Here is a 14759-nt window from a genome sequence, read left to right on the forward strand (position 1 = left end):
CCTTTTGAGTGTAGTGTGTGGGACACTGCCAGAGTGGAGAAGTTGAGGCCCAGAGAGGGACAACCTTGCTGGTTCAAGGTCACATAGCCAGTGGGTAGGGGCACAGCCAAACTGAGAAGCCAGCATTCCTGAGCCCCAAATTCTTTGCTCTCTACCTGTCTGATCCTCTCTCTGGAAGTAGGACAAAGGAGCCATGAGCGCCACAGGCCAAGAAGCTGTCAGGGCTGTTCCAGAGCCCCAGGAGGCTGGGAACCAGGGGCCCACGCCCATGGAAACACGGGCCACACTGATACCTCTTACTTGGCTCTCAACAACTTCTTCTAAATCAGTTCCTCTGCTATTATCTTACTTATCCCTGTAGGCCCCCTGGGAGCCAGGGAGGGGCAGAGAGTATCAGACACACTTCACAGCTGGGAGAAACTCAGACAAGGAAGAAGGCAGTAGTTTTCCCGAAGTCACCCAGCAAGTAAGGGATGGGAGCTGGATCAGGGGCCTGAGCCACGAAAGCCTCATGGGAGGCAGGAGGCCAGCAGTCCCAGAAGCCAAAGTCCCCGTCTCACCGGGAGAGGGAACCCACAGCCCCTAGAAGAAGACCTATGGGGGACAGGCTCCCCCTTGCTCCTTAGCTGACGCAGGGCACTGGCAAAGAAGGGAGACAAGCAGAGGCCCGAAGAAAATGTGAACAAGTATAGTCTTTAGTTAGTAATAATGTATCAACATTGGTTCATTAATAGTGACCACTGTACCATACTAACGTAAGATGTTAATAATAGGGAAAACTTGGTATGGGTATATGGAGCCTCTGCACCATCTTTGCAATTTTCTTGTTAATCTAAAATTATTCTAAAATAAAATGTTTTGAATTAAAAAAAAAAAAGAAAGAAAGAAAAGTTGGGCAGACACAGCAGAGCACGGCCACAGAGAATGCAGGTCTGAGGTGAAAGCAGCCATGGGCAGTGGCCCTGGGTGGGGTCTGTGCTGCCTGCCTTTATGTGCTTCAAAGGGTTCCAGGGAACCCCCATGCCCTCTGGGGCCAAAGTCTCCCCTGCTGCCCTCACTGCCAAGCAGCAGCAGTCACCTGGATACCTGGGGAGAGAGAGGGATTGGTGCAGGTGAGAAGGCCATGGAGCTGGTGATAACGACAAGCTCCTGCCTCCCAGGGGGGTTATGGGTGGGATGACCCTAAGCCCAGGCTTAAGCCTGTTGTCCCCTGTCAGTATTAAGGGAGGTCCTGTTCAGTTACAAAAAATGTCTTGAGCTGGACAATGCATTAAATGGTTGTCCCAGTTAGGGGGGGAAATCCTTTCACTTCTGTTCAGTGGAGAAAGTCTTGAGAATATTCCATGAGGAGGGCAGGCCTGGTTCTGTGTTGACATCTATCCTGGGAGTCTGTCCCTCCCCTTTCACTTCCAGCCCTGTTTTCCTCCGCCTCATTCCCCAGTCTAGGACAACCTGGCCTACCCATAACCATGCCTCCCAGCCCTGCCCTCTCAGAGAACCATGTCTAGGGGGCGGAACCCTCCATATCAGGATACCTGAGTCCAAGGCCCTGCCTTAATTTTGGTCATGTTGCTGTGTGCCTCAGTCTTCGCATCTGTACATTGGAGCTGATGAAGCCACCTGGTCTATCCTGAGGTTCAAATGTAAGGAGGGAAAGTGATAGTGGAGGAGATAAGGCTGCCTGAGCATTGCTGTATAGGAGAGCAGAAAGCAGTGGTTCCTTGGGACAGCCAGCACTGCCCAGTCACTTCCTGCTGTTACCACGAGCTGACTAATGTGGCCCCTCAGCTGTGTTCTGCTCACTGGGGGATCTGGCCCAGGCCCAAGTTGGATGCTGGCAGCACAGCCCTGCCTGGGAGCCGGATTTCCTGGCAACAAGGTGCAGTGGGCAGGTCTGACCTGTGAGAGCCGTGGTAACTGCCTGGGGCCTGGGCTGGTTGCAAAAGGGGCCAGCGCTCCTGACACAGTCTCGGTCTCACTCTCACAAGCTGGTTCCCAGGAGAACAGGGAGTTCAAGGAGGGTGTGTCCCCGCTGCCTGGGCACCACGCTGCTCCCAGGAGAGGGCACCGACACAGCTCCTTCAGACTCACTCATGCCAGCCCAGGCCCAACTTGAACACCCAGCACAAAGAGACACCTGGACAGGGATCCCCACACAGATCCACGCAGAGCTAGCAGGGGTGCACACACACACATATATATACATGCAGAGCTAAGGAGAGGCACCGTCATTTACGGACATACATACACAGTCATCGACATACATGCAGTTATTTGGAGTTTTGCACAATGACAACACGCATTTTAAACACACAAGCAAAAACAGGGACGCAGAAAATGTACACGGACACAGATATATATATAAACACCTTGTCATCATTTAGTATTTATTGAACACCCACAATCTGCTAGTCATGCTTCAATGAAAAAAGACCTCTCCCCCGACCCCAGGCCTGCATGGCCATAGCACACCCAGAAACGCAGGCATTCTCATAAGAGCCACTTGGGATTATTCTGGGCTCCAGTCTTTAAGACGAAGATGAGGAACTGTTTTTTTTTGTTAATTTTTTTTGTGTGTGTATGGTCACTGACCCAAAGATGGGGGGAAAAAAGAAATTGTTGGTATAGTTTCATTGATAATAACAATAATTTAAAAAGTCAAGGAAAACAATTTAAATGCCTCCAAATGGAGATTTAGTTGAAATCACGGTCAGGGTAAAATTGCATTTATTTCAAGCAAACATACGCATACAGCCACAGCCTCATGATCAGAGTTTATAATAACATGAAAAAATATTGCTAAACTTCTAAGTGAAAAAAATCAAAATAAAAAATTGTATATGCAGCATGATAAAAAATATCTTGAAATACATGCATAGAAGAAAATTCTGAAAGAAGGTACACCAAAATGTTATTATTTCTTGTTTTGGGGAGCCAACAATGAGTAATTTTTTAATATTTCAGTTCTTTTGAGTTTTCTGATTTTTCTGTGAGTATTTGTTATTCAAAAATAATATAAATGTCATTGTTTAAAACCAACTGAATGCTACAAAACATTAATAACAACTCACATAGATGAGGACATAACTGTATATGTATAAAAGATTGAAATCATCTGACTTAAATATCCATGAATAAGAGACATATAATTTCACCCAATTCATATAATAAATTTTCCATTAAATTTGGATTCAAGATTAGAGAGAAAGAAGGGAAAAAAAGGAAAAGGAAGTCGAGACAAAGAAAGAGAAAAATAGAGAAGCTGTCCTAGGAAAGTAGATAAATCCAACATATTATAGAGACAGAATTATTGAGTCAGTGGATTTGCAACAGAGGTAAATCCCTCTGGTTCTGCCTGGGCTTGGGCCCCCAGTCTCAGTCTCCAGGCCTCTGTGATACAAACCTGGGTGATGAACTTGATTCTCAAGGGTTGACTTTTTATCCATAAGCACTTGAGTCAGTAGTAAACATTGCCTGAGCCCGAGACCCTTCATGGGCATAAGTAATATAAATGGGGTTTTCTCTCTTTCCATTTAGCTGGGGAGATGCAGCCTGTATCAGTGAAACAGGGCATCTGGTGTGGGGACAAGCACACTTTTTGAATTAGGGAAACTGGTAAAAACAAAGGTTAGGAGGCAGGGATGTCAAGGGATAATTGGAGGTCAGGGTGTGGGGGTCACTGGGACAAACTGGCCCAGTCTAGCTTGGTGTCAGATTCTAAAAGGCCTTGAATGCTAAAACGAGACTCTGGGAGTTCATCATAGACAGTGAGAAGCAATACTGGTCTCGAGTAGGCGATATGCCAGGAGGAAGGCCTGGGTGGTTTGAGGCAGGGAGCACTGGGGCCGGGGACGTGGGGTACAGGTGAGGCTGACAGAGGTGCTGCTGTCCCCGTTTGGTGACTGGGTCGGGGAGGAGGCATGGTGACTGAGTTTTGTATTTGGGGGACATTATGTGCTGTATCATCAGAGAATTAGGGAAGAAGTTGGAGTGAGGGAGGGGCCCAGCCAACACCTGGCTAGGCTTCCTCCCCCACCCCATGGCTCCACTAAGGTCCCTCTGAGCAGTTTGAAAACCCCTGAACCAGTTAATGTCCTAAGTTCTTCATTTTAGAAACGGAGAGACTGAAGCACGGAGATAGGAAAACGTTGGCCTGAGATCATGGAGCTGGTTGATGTCAGAGCTTGAACTCAGATCTCCACCAGGAGGGGAGTGTGGCAGACTGGGATGAGGTAGCAGCAGGATACAGAGATGGGCAGGGAGACTCAGCACCTCTGCCTGAGGGGGTAAAGGGACAAAGGAAGGTGCAAGAGCTCGAGCTCTGGGGGATGGGCCCTTGTGGGGCAGGAGGCAGCCAGTTTTAGCTAAAGCGAAACTTGGGGATTGGATTATCAGAGGTTTCGCTTGGCTAGGATCTCTGTCCCTCAGCCATTCTCTTCCTCACCACACACACTGCTATAGCCTCCTGCAGGGGGGTGTTGGGCTGAGAGTTGAGTATCTTAGAAATATTGCTCCACAGGGACAGCACTCACCCATGGCCCAACTCCTGAGTGTGCAAAGTGCTCTCAGGGGCATCTTGTCATCATACTCGTTTTGAGATAATTTTTTTTCTACCTTTTGGGCCTCAGATTCCTCATGGGTAACTAAAATAAGGTTATTTATTGAGGTAGCCTTTAAAGTTCCTTTCAGCTTTAATTCCAGGAAATGTTCTTGGGATCCCTGTTCCTCATCAGGGCCTCTTCCAATGAACCCTCCCTCCCACAGGAATTCTGGGACACAACTTCTTTTTAATGTTTGCACTTGGTACCCTTGACTTTACTGGGTCCTTATATGGACTTGGAGGTCCTGCGTGAAGACTGTGTCCAACCAACCCAAGCCCAAGAAGTTTGGCCAGAGGAAAGTCCAACGTCTAGTGGCTGAGGTCTAGGCTATATAGCTTCCTTCCCTGCTCAGACTCTACCTCCCATGCCCAACCTCAGAAACTGAGCCCTGTGGATGGTCAGGAGATGGTCTCTGCCAGCAGGGAGGTTAAAAGGGATGTGGATTGCCCCAGAATCCAGAGCTGAGCACTGCACTCTAGAAAGGAGGAGGAGAGAGGAGGGGCCCCACCTGCCTGGTGAGGTCATGGGAAAGCAGCTCTGGCGCTGACACCTGGGGAAACCCGTTTCCAGGCTGCTTCCCACGCTAGCTCTCCTGGGAACCAGCTAAGCCCCAAGAGGGGAGCCATACGCCCGCACTCGGCCCCCCCACCACCCTACTTCAGTTCCCATCCCATCAGTCTCCTGGTCCAGCCCTCAATCTTTAACCTAGTTTCAGCCCCTGACAGCCCTTTCACACCTAACCTGCCTCTATCCAGCCTGGAGGACCTTTGAGGAGAGCTCTCAGGGAGCCACAGGCAGAGGGGTCACTAAGGACTCCAGGAAATACACAGACAGCAGCTTCAAAAACTTAATGCTTTATTTGCAATTCTGCACTGTACTTCCTAAGCTGTGATGCTTGGGAGAGAGGTGACCCTCAGCCCCTTCCTCCTTCAGGCTCTAGTTTGCAGCTCCTCCCCCTCCACCTGCTGGGCCTTGACTCTCACTTCCTGCCTCACTCCTGGTCCAGCCAGTTTGGGCAGTGCCTAGGGAGCCCAGAAACCCAACTATTCCCAGGGACCAGCTGCCCTGCCCGCCCTAGCCTTGGGGGTTAAGGGAAGCCTGGGTGTCAGCCTTGCTCCTCAGCTGCCCCACTTCCCTGCTTTCCTCCTTCTAAGGCTGGCCCTGGATTTGCTGCCTCCTCCCCAGCCTGCCTCTAGTCCCACGACCCCAGGCCTCACTTTCCGCTCCCTCTCTCAGTCTTTCAAAGACCTCTCTTACACAATGCAGCCTAAACTTCTTGCCAAATCAGGCCTCAACACCTTCCAGCCTTTCATGATCCCTAACAGTTCCCCAGGTTCTTCCTCGCTACTGTGCCAAGGAGGGGTGGGGACCACCACGAGGGTCCTAATTCTGCCAGGCTGAGCTGAGGGTCCACCAGAATTGAATCCCAAACTGCTTGGAGGTGGCTGACAGTCCTAGGACCATCCTACAGAAATCAAAGTGCTAGGTCTTCTCTGTGAGCTCTGACTGCAGAAATGCAGGTCAGTGCTTCCATCTTCCAGGTCTCACGACCACCCTGGCATCAGAGTGGGCATTTAGCAGCCCCATGTCCCAACGACATTCAGAGGGGAACTGAGTCCCATGGGTAGCCTGGCCCTGCCAGGACCCTCCAAGACCCCAAGCCCCAGGTTCCAGAAGTCTCTGGCCACCAGCCCACTGCTTGCTACTCTGCCACAGCTGTTCAAACAAAGCAAAAGAACTTCTTCCATCGGCAGCGGGATAGGGTGCGCACACCCTTGGCATTCAGTTTCTTCTCCAGTCGGGCCTTGTGCTCGATGGCACTGAGAATGGCCGAGTCAAACACCTCCTTCAAGTTCTTCTGTGTCAAGGCTGAGCATTCCAGGTAGCAGCAGGCCCGGATCTTCTCCGCTAGACCCTGGGCCTGGGGTTGGGGCACTGGGCCCTCCCGGCCCCCCTGGTCCAGCTCAATCAGTACATTGACGTCGTCCCGCAGGTCGGCCTGGGTGCCCACCAGCAGCACCGGCGCCTGCGGGTTGTGAGTGCGGATCTCAGGCAGCCATTTCTCTGTGATGTTTTGGAAAGAGCTGGGCTGTACCACGCTGAAGCAGGCAAGGAAGACATCAGTATCCGGGTAACAGAGAGAGCGAAGGCGGTCAAAGTCCTCCTGAGATGGAAGGCCAGGGTGGTTAGGTTAGTAGACTAATTCCCTGCTACATGGTGCAGGAATCCGCTCCTCAGGTGGGATTTGCAACCAGGAGCCCAAGGCCTTACCCATTCCTGCTTGATTTAGGGCTCTCCCAGTCTCCAGCCCGCCCCCTCCACCCCGCCCCCCCCCCCCCCAGACTACCCCTAGCTTCTCACCTGTCCCGCTGTGTCCCAGAGCTCAATGCGCACTGGGGCTCCGTCCACCAGGACTTGCACTGCAGGGGTAGGGACAGGGAAGCTTCAGTTAGGAAGAGCGTCCTGGGGCCCACCCGGCCCACCCGGCCTCGCCAGCGCCACCTCGAGGCCTGCTCCCGCCTCCGTCCCCGGGGGTTTCGGTGGCCTCCCGCCGCGGTGCCAGCCTCCGCCCCCGGGGGCACCCTCCCCACCCCGGGCCACGCGGCCGCCGGGGCCGTTGAACGTACCGGAGAAGGTGTCCAGCGCCGTGGGCCGGTAGCGCGCGGGGTACCCATTGCAGGTGTAGCTGATGATGAGGCTGCTCTTGCCCACCGCGCCGTCGCCCACCAGCACACACTTGATGCCCAGCTCCGGGGGCGCGCTGCCCCGCCGCGGCGGAGGGGTCGGGGCCCGGAGTGGGGGCGGCTCGGGCTCGCTCAGATCCCGCGGGGGCATGGCCCGCTCCAGGGGCAGCAGAGGGGCCAGCCCGGGACGAGGGTCCGCTTGGCTGGGGGAGCAGGTTCCTCTGGCTGCTTCTGACAGAGCCGGCCGAGGCTGGGCGCGCCGGGCCGCCGCTACCCGCGAGTATATGTGGGGCCACGCCCACCTCATCTGCATCTCCCCGGCCGCCCCGGCCTGGCCCGCCGGCCCCGCCTCCTCCGAGGCGTCTCTCGGGCCCGCGCCCTGCGAGACCCCCCGCAATGTCGAAAACGCTGGGAGGAAGAACGCCGGCGTTCAGAGAAGATCCACACAGGTACAAGGACAAAGAATCGCCCAAATGAGGCAGTTCTAGGTATCTTGGCAGAGAAAGAGGAAAAAGCGAGTTGCAGAACACAGAATACCTAGGAGTCCACCTCTGTTCAAATTAAAACAAAAACCCTTCATGCATATGTTTGCAGGAGTATGAAGTAGTCTGGAAGGATATGCCCGGAATTGGTAATAGTGGTTACTTCTAGGGGGATTGGGGAGAAGGGGAAATTATTCAAATTTCTACTTTGTAATTACATATTTGAATTTTACAATCATGTATTATTTTTAGATTGTTTTTTTTGAGGGGGCAGTGCAGGGATAAGAATTGAACCAGGTCTCCAGCATGGCAGGCGAGAATTCTACCACTGCACAGCCCTTGCACCCCCCTAGAATATTTTTATTGATAAGAGACGTTTAAAGATAGCCAGATCTTGAGTGAGGCAGAGAAACTCAGGCATAACTACAGCAGGCCAGACTGTACTCTTTTATGGTAAAGCTTCCTCCAGACCCAGCCAGAGAGCAGGTTTTAAACACCTCTGCTAAGGGAATTACGGGCAGTGGAGAAGCAAGCTGGGGTGAATTTTCAAGGACAGTTCTCCATTTGAATATTTTATAAATCCCCAAAACATCTACTGTCATTATCTTCATCATCATCAAAATAGGTAACATATTAATTACGTATTTGCAGCTGCTGTTCTGGGTCACCCACTGTCCTTGCCCTAGAAGAGTTCACAAACTGAGACAAGATCTTCCAGGCAACCCATAGAAGGTCACCAACAGAGTGAAGAAAGAGGAGCCTGATGCTAATTTCATCTCTTTATTGCAGCCACACCAAGGGACAACAGGTCCGCAACCCTTTCTCTGATCCCTAAGGCGGTCTTTCATCTCAGCCTATATACAAAGGTCATTGAAAATACCTTAGCACAGGGCATCAGCCATTTCCGAGCTGTTGCAGGCAGGGAGCGTGTTATTTGGGATGCGGGGGGCAGGAGGAGAGGGTTAAATATTGAAGAAAAGAGATAATGCTATTTCGTGAAGAGTTGGCATAAAAATCCATAAATCCAAGTCTCTAAATTATTTGGAAGATGTCTCATGATCCCTGATTTTTATTTTTGAGTGGGAAGGAGAGGAAAATGACTAGAAAGTTGCTGATATAATCATTAAAATCTTGATTATGGAGAAATGGTAGGCTCCTCAGTAACCACTTATACATCATGATGTCTATATCCTACATCCCCTCAGTCCGAATGTCTGGGGATGCTTAAAAAAAAAAAAAAAAAGACCCTCACTGTAGCCCTATACCCCCAAAGACTTCTCAGATACATCCACATAAGTTTGGTCCAAACGCTATTGGTCATTGTTTATTTGTTTTTTGGGGTGCGTCGTCTGGGAATTGAACCCAGGTCTCCCGCATGGAAGGTGAGCATTCTACCACTGAACCACCTGTGCACCCTCAAAGGCTGCTGTTTTTCTCTCTTGGAAAAGCAAGCAAGCATGGGAATTAGAAAAGAGCTGGACATCAGGAGACTTGTCCCACTATTTACAATTCTTCACCTCACTAACTGCGTGACACAGTCTCCACCCCCCGCCCCCGATATCATTTGATCATTTTAACTCTGTGAAATGACAGGTGAAGCTTGTTCCTGTCTGAAAGCCATCTGGCACCAGGGATTTGTGATTCAGGAATCTTAGAGAAGTTGCTCCAGCCCAGGTTTCTGAGACAAAATTACTAAATGCACACACATGCACACACACATGCACACACACATACATACACATAGTCTTTTGCACAATGTTCTTGTCCTTTAACCTAGTTTATTGTAGTTGTACGTTTGAAGGTAGTGCTCTTTAATCTTTTCTGTGGCTAGGAGGAGTATAAATGATACACAAATGGATGCAGAGGATGGTATCTCCTGGGCATGGGTGACAACCCTGACTTGGCCTCAGATAGGCCCTTCTCCTCTGGCCTCATGGGTGGAGACACTTTCTGACCTAGGTCCCTCTGTCTGAGCTGGTTTAGGGACAGTCTTGTCAGCAAGAGGGGGAGGGAGGAGACAACCCGGGTTGCTGATGAGTCACTTATTTCTCAGCTAATGACTTGCAAATCTAGCTGCTACTGCTGGGAAAGTCCCCTCCTAAGGATGAACTGGGCCTCATCCCTTTCCATCTGCCAGATCTTCTACCCTAACTTCCAGCCAAACACACATTCACTAGGATTAAAACTTGGCCCTGACATTCGCCTTGAAGAAATAGCTGATTCTAGGACTGGGGCAAGACATATACGGATGCACCTGGAGCATACAGAAAATAAGGAAATGCTAAAAAAAAACCCAAAGAAGTCCACAAGGATGGGGGAGCACATCAAAGGGACACAGAAGCCAAGTGAAAGAGCTCCCAGGGGCCAAAAATGGAACAATTTGGGCAATAAACAAAGTAGTTTTGAATTATAACCCAAAGTATAAAGTAAGTCATACCTCGTTTTATTGTACTTTGCTTTATTGTGCTTTGCAGATAGTGAGTTTTTTACAAATTGAAGGTTTGGGGCAACTGTGCATGGGTATTGCTGCCATTTTTCCAACAGCACGTGCTCATTTCATGACTCTGTGTCACATTTTGGTAATCCCTCCATATTTCAAACTTTTTCATTATTACGATGTCTGTTCTGGTGTTCTGGGATCTGAGATGTTGCTATTGTAATTGTTTTGGGGCACCACAAACTGCGCCCATATAGGATGGTGAACTTAGTCCACAAATGTTTACGTTCTCTCTGCTCCGCCAACAGACTGTTTCCCAGCTCTCTCCTTCTCCTCCGGCCTCCCTATTCCCTGAGATGCAGCAATATTCAAATTGGGCCAATTAATAACCCTACAGCGGCCTCTTTGGTTTTCAAGTGAAAGGAAGAGTCATACATCTCTCATTTTAAATCAAAGCTAGCAATGATTAAGCTTAGTGAGGAAGGCATGTTGAAAGCTGACACAGGCTGAAAGCTAGGCCTCTTGTGCCAAATAGCCAAGTTGTGAATGCAAAGGAAAAGTTCTTGAAGGAAATTAAAAGTGCTGCTCCAGTAAACACATGAATGATAAGAAAGTGAAACAGCCTTATTGCTGATACGGAGAAAGGTGGAATGGTCTGGATAAAAGAACCAGCTACAATTTTCCCTTACACCAAAGTCTAATTCAGAGCAAGGCTCTAAGTGGAGTCTGAAAATGGGACTGAATCACTGTAATCTCATGATCAAACTTGAACGGATGAGGAGTTGCTTTTATGGATGAGCAAAGAGAGTGGTTTTTTGAGATGGAATCTACTCCTGGTGAAGATGCTGTGAACATTGTTGAAATAAAAAGAAAGGATTTAGAATATTGCATAAGCTTAGTTGATACAGCCATGGTAGGGTTTGAGAGCATTGTCTCCAATTCTGAAAGGAGTTCTACTGTGGGTAAAATACTGTTAAACAAGCATTATGTGCTACAGAGAAATATTTTATGGAAGGAAGAGTCAATTGATGCAGAAAAATTGGGTTGTCTTATTTTAAGAAATTGTCACAGTCACCCCAGCCTTCTGCAACCACCACCCTGCTCAGCCAGCAGCCATCAACATCCAGGCAAGACCCTCCGCCAGCAAGGAGATTAGGCTCAGATGATGGTTAGCATTTTTTTAGCAAGAAAGTATTTTTAAATTAAGGAGTGTACATTGTTTTTTTTTTTTTAAGACAGAATGACGCTGCACACTGAATAGACTACAGCATAGCGTAAACGTAACTTCTTTATGCACTGGGAAACCAAAAAATTTGTGTGACTCACTTTATTGCCATATTTGTTTTATTGCAGTGGCGTGGAACCAAATCTGCAAAATCTCTGAGGTTTGCCCGTCAATATCCATGAGTCCGTACTAATATATATCAATGATTGAATAAATAAATAAATAGAAGAGAATAAACAAATCTCTAGTACAGAAGCATTCCAAATATTTTATGTAGATGTTCTGCCCTCAGGGAAATGGAGCATAACTTGCTACACCGGAAGTACGGGCTGTGACTAGTGACTTTTTCTGAAGGGCAAGTATGGAAAGGAGGAAAAGTCACCTTCTAGTGGAGACATCTGACAGATGCTTCCTCAGCCGGGTGATTGAGGTCGGCGCGATGGTGGGGAGTCATACCCATGTACCCTTGATATGTAACAGTACTTTACCTGTCAAAAACCCATAATCTTGAGAAAAATGTCAGACAAATTCTAGCAGCGGAGCGTCCTGCACAATACCTGATCAGTGCTTTCCAGAATTGTCAAGGCCATTAGTTACAAAATAAGAAAAGCCTGAGAAACTGTCCAGACAACAGGAATGGACGGAGGCATGACAACTAAATGTAATGAGGTACCCTGGATGGGATCCTGGCACAGACAAAGGATAGTAAAAACCCAAGAAATCTGAATAACCTATAGACTTTAGTTAATAATAATGTGTTGATATCGGTTCATTAATTATAACAGATATACCATACTAACGTAAGAGATTAATGATAGCGGGAAATGGGTATGGGCTATATGGGAACTCTCTATACTATCTTTCCAATTTTTCTGTTAACCTAAAGCTGTTCTAAAATATAAAGTTCATTTTAAAACAACAACTTGGCCTTGATCTTGAATCATAACAGTGATGTCATCTTGCTTTCAAAATGTCCAGCACAGTTTATGGGGCTTTAGGCTTGTAGAAACTCTTTAGTTCGCCCTGTCTCATAAGAACCCAAGTAAGTTTGCTGGGAATGGGGTGAGGGTGCTAATTCCCATTTTATCTGAGGCCTAAAGGAGTCCATGTAATTGCCCCAAGACCAAAGGAGCTAGTTAATGGCAGTTAGTCCCAGAATCACCAATCCATATGTTAATGTGAGGTCAGGTTTTTATTAGGCATCTCAGTTCCCTTATCTTATTTCAATTTACTGTAAACATTGGGATTGGGATACCTACAACAAAACCTCAACTCAACAAGAATAAACTGAAAGAAATCCAACCCCACCCCACCACCACAACTTCCATGCTTCTGAAAAAGGGGTCAACAAAAACCACACTTGTATTAGGAAGTTCATTCAAAAAGCTCAATGCAGAGGCTTTTGTGAGTTAAATGAACTTCTGATCTTTTCCATTCCTTCTGCCTACACCACTCCAAGACTCCCAAATCAGACCTGCTGCCCAGAGACAGATGGGAAGGTCAAAAAGCTTTGGGGTGAGGGTGGGGGTGAGGGATGAGGATGAAAGAAGAATAGTTTTATCATAAGAACTGATTTACCATAATAATAACAATAGTATAAAAATTAGATCTTGTAGTTTCTGAGTTTTCTAGCCACCTGGGTCCCTAGATATTTCTCTCTATTGCCCTGGGAGTATTTGTGGCGAATTCAGTGGCCTGGGCTGCGTTTGCCTCCTGGTGCACTCTGGGCAAGGCTTTCCTGGCCAGCCCCTCTGCCCCTCAAGGACCCCCACCCGCTCTAGGCTGCCTTGAACTCTCAACCCACAGCTCAGGGTCACCCCTGTGCTTCCATCCGTCCCCCTACCTAACACCCAGGCTTTGCCCTACCTTTCTCTGCCCTTCTCTACCTGACGGACCCCAACTAACTGCCCAGACTTTTCACTCAAGCCCTGACTCATTTTCAAAGGCCTGCAGGAGTTCCCACTTTTCAACCTTTGTCTAAAAGGACTCCCCCTCCCCTTTAATTAACTGAGCTTCTCCCTCTAACTACCTTATTTCTAGCAATAGTTGCTCAATTTTCTCAGTCTGATGAGCTGGAAGAAACTGGGGCATTGACTAAGTTCCAAACCTCACAATGAGCTTGGACTCCTTTCTCTTGTTTCTTCCTCAGTCCTCAGTTCTTTCTTTGAAGTGTTTTACTCCCTCTTTTCCTTTCCTCTGCCACAGTAGTCACCTCCTACTTGGGTCTTGTTTATTTCTCGTCCACCCAAGCTTCCTAAAACAAATTTATTCTGTCACTCTCCCACTCGAAAACCTCCAGTGAATCCCTGTTATTTTAGCTACAGGATGGAGGCTGCCTGTCTCTGCCTGACATCCGCCGTCTCCCAGCTGGCGTTCGCCTCCAGGATGCCATCATAAGTAGCCACTGACAAGGATGCTTAAGAGAATTTTCAATTACGTGGGAAAATGTTATAAGATAATGCTAAGGGATACAGGATTATATAAATAGTTTGAGTCTACCAAAAAAAAAAAAGTTTACAGTTAGCATGAAAAAGGGACTGATATGAAGGACAAAAGGTGGGGAGTCTTGAATCTTGATCTCTTACCTATAGGTAGGAAGCTTGCTTGCCTGATGTAATGAGCCCTAAGCACAAGCCACCTATTCATATTATATAGCTTATCAATATTTTCTCCTTTTTCCCATATTTTGCTTTTGCAAAGACAAAAGTTATTGAAATCTTAGAAAAACTTGTGTATTAAAAAAAAGGCAGAGGAAATACATGTTGACGTGATTGCCTCTGAATAGCAGGATCTTGAGTAGTTTGGTTCTCATTTATTCATGCAGTGCAGTGTTTTGTGAATCGGCCGTGGGCTGGGCATTGTGGAAAGTGCTGGGTGTACAGAGGTGAACAAACAGGGCTCATCTGTTCCCCCGACCTCACTCCGCCCCGCGTCTAATCCCACTTCTCTGAACTCATTGCCTGTTTCACTAATTTTGAAAACACTCCATGTTTCCTGTGTGCATGTCTCATACTTCAACTCGACTGTAAGAACTGGAGGGCAGGGAAGGGCTTCTGTCTCTTACTGTCCTAGCCCAGTGGCATTCCGGTTAGTAGGAGCTCATTAACTCTTTGTGGAATGAATGAGAAAATGAATAAAGAGGAAGCTGCGTGGTTTGCCCAGATGAACGAAAGATTGGTGGTCCGCCCCTCCGCCCCCCATCCCTGATTCCAGAGAATCCAACTGGACCAAGCCACATCCTTAATTGCCTCTCCTTGAAGTCTGGCTCTATGAATTAAAACTGCCTCTTGAATGGAAGCTGGGCCTCCTGCCACTGAAGGCCACTCAGGT

The 14759-nt window shown here is 48.2% G+C and overlaps 1 protein-coding gene and 1 long non-coding RNA gene across 2 annotated transcripts; one reads left to right on the forward strand and one right to left on the reverse strand.

The window, feature by feature from the left end:
• Positions 1-5439: 5439 nt before the first annotated feature.
• Positions 5440-7739, reverse strand: RHOV (ras homolog family member V). The gene is made up of 3 exons (XM_077127471.1): positions 7229-7739; positions 6963-7021; positions 5440-6765 (listed from the first exon to the last, which is right to left on the reverse strand). The coding sequence occupies exons 1-3, from the start codon at positions 7596-7598 to the stop codon at positions 6322-6324; spliced, it is 873 nt and encodes a 290-aa protein (XP_076983586.1). The 5' UTR covers positions 7599-7739; the 3' UTR covers positions 5440-6321.
• LOC143655925 (uncharacterized) lies at positions 7180-8807 on the forward strand. Its single transcript, XR_013162344.1, has 2 exons — positions 7180-7734; positions 8419-8807. It is a non-coding gene; the product is annotated as an uncharacterized LOC143655925 (long non-coding RNA).
• Positions 8808-14759: the final 5952 nt, after the last annotated feature.

This window comes from Tamandua tetradactyla, chromosome 14 (assembly GCF_023851605.1).
Source record: "Tamandua tetradactyla isolate mTamTet1 chromosome 14, mTamTet1.pri, whole genome shotgun sequence".
Lineage (NCBI taxonomy): Eukaryota > Metazoa > Chordata > Mammalia > Pilosa > Myrmecophagidae > Tamandua > Tamandua tetradactyla.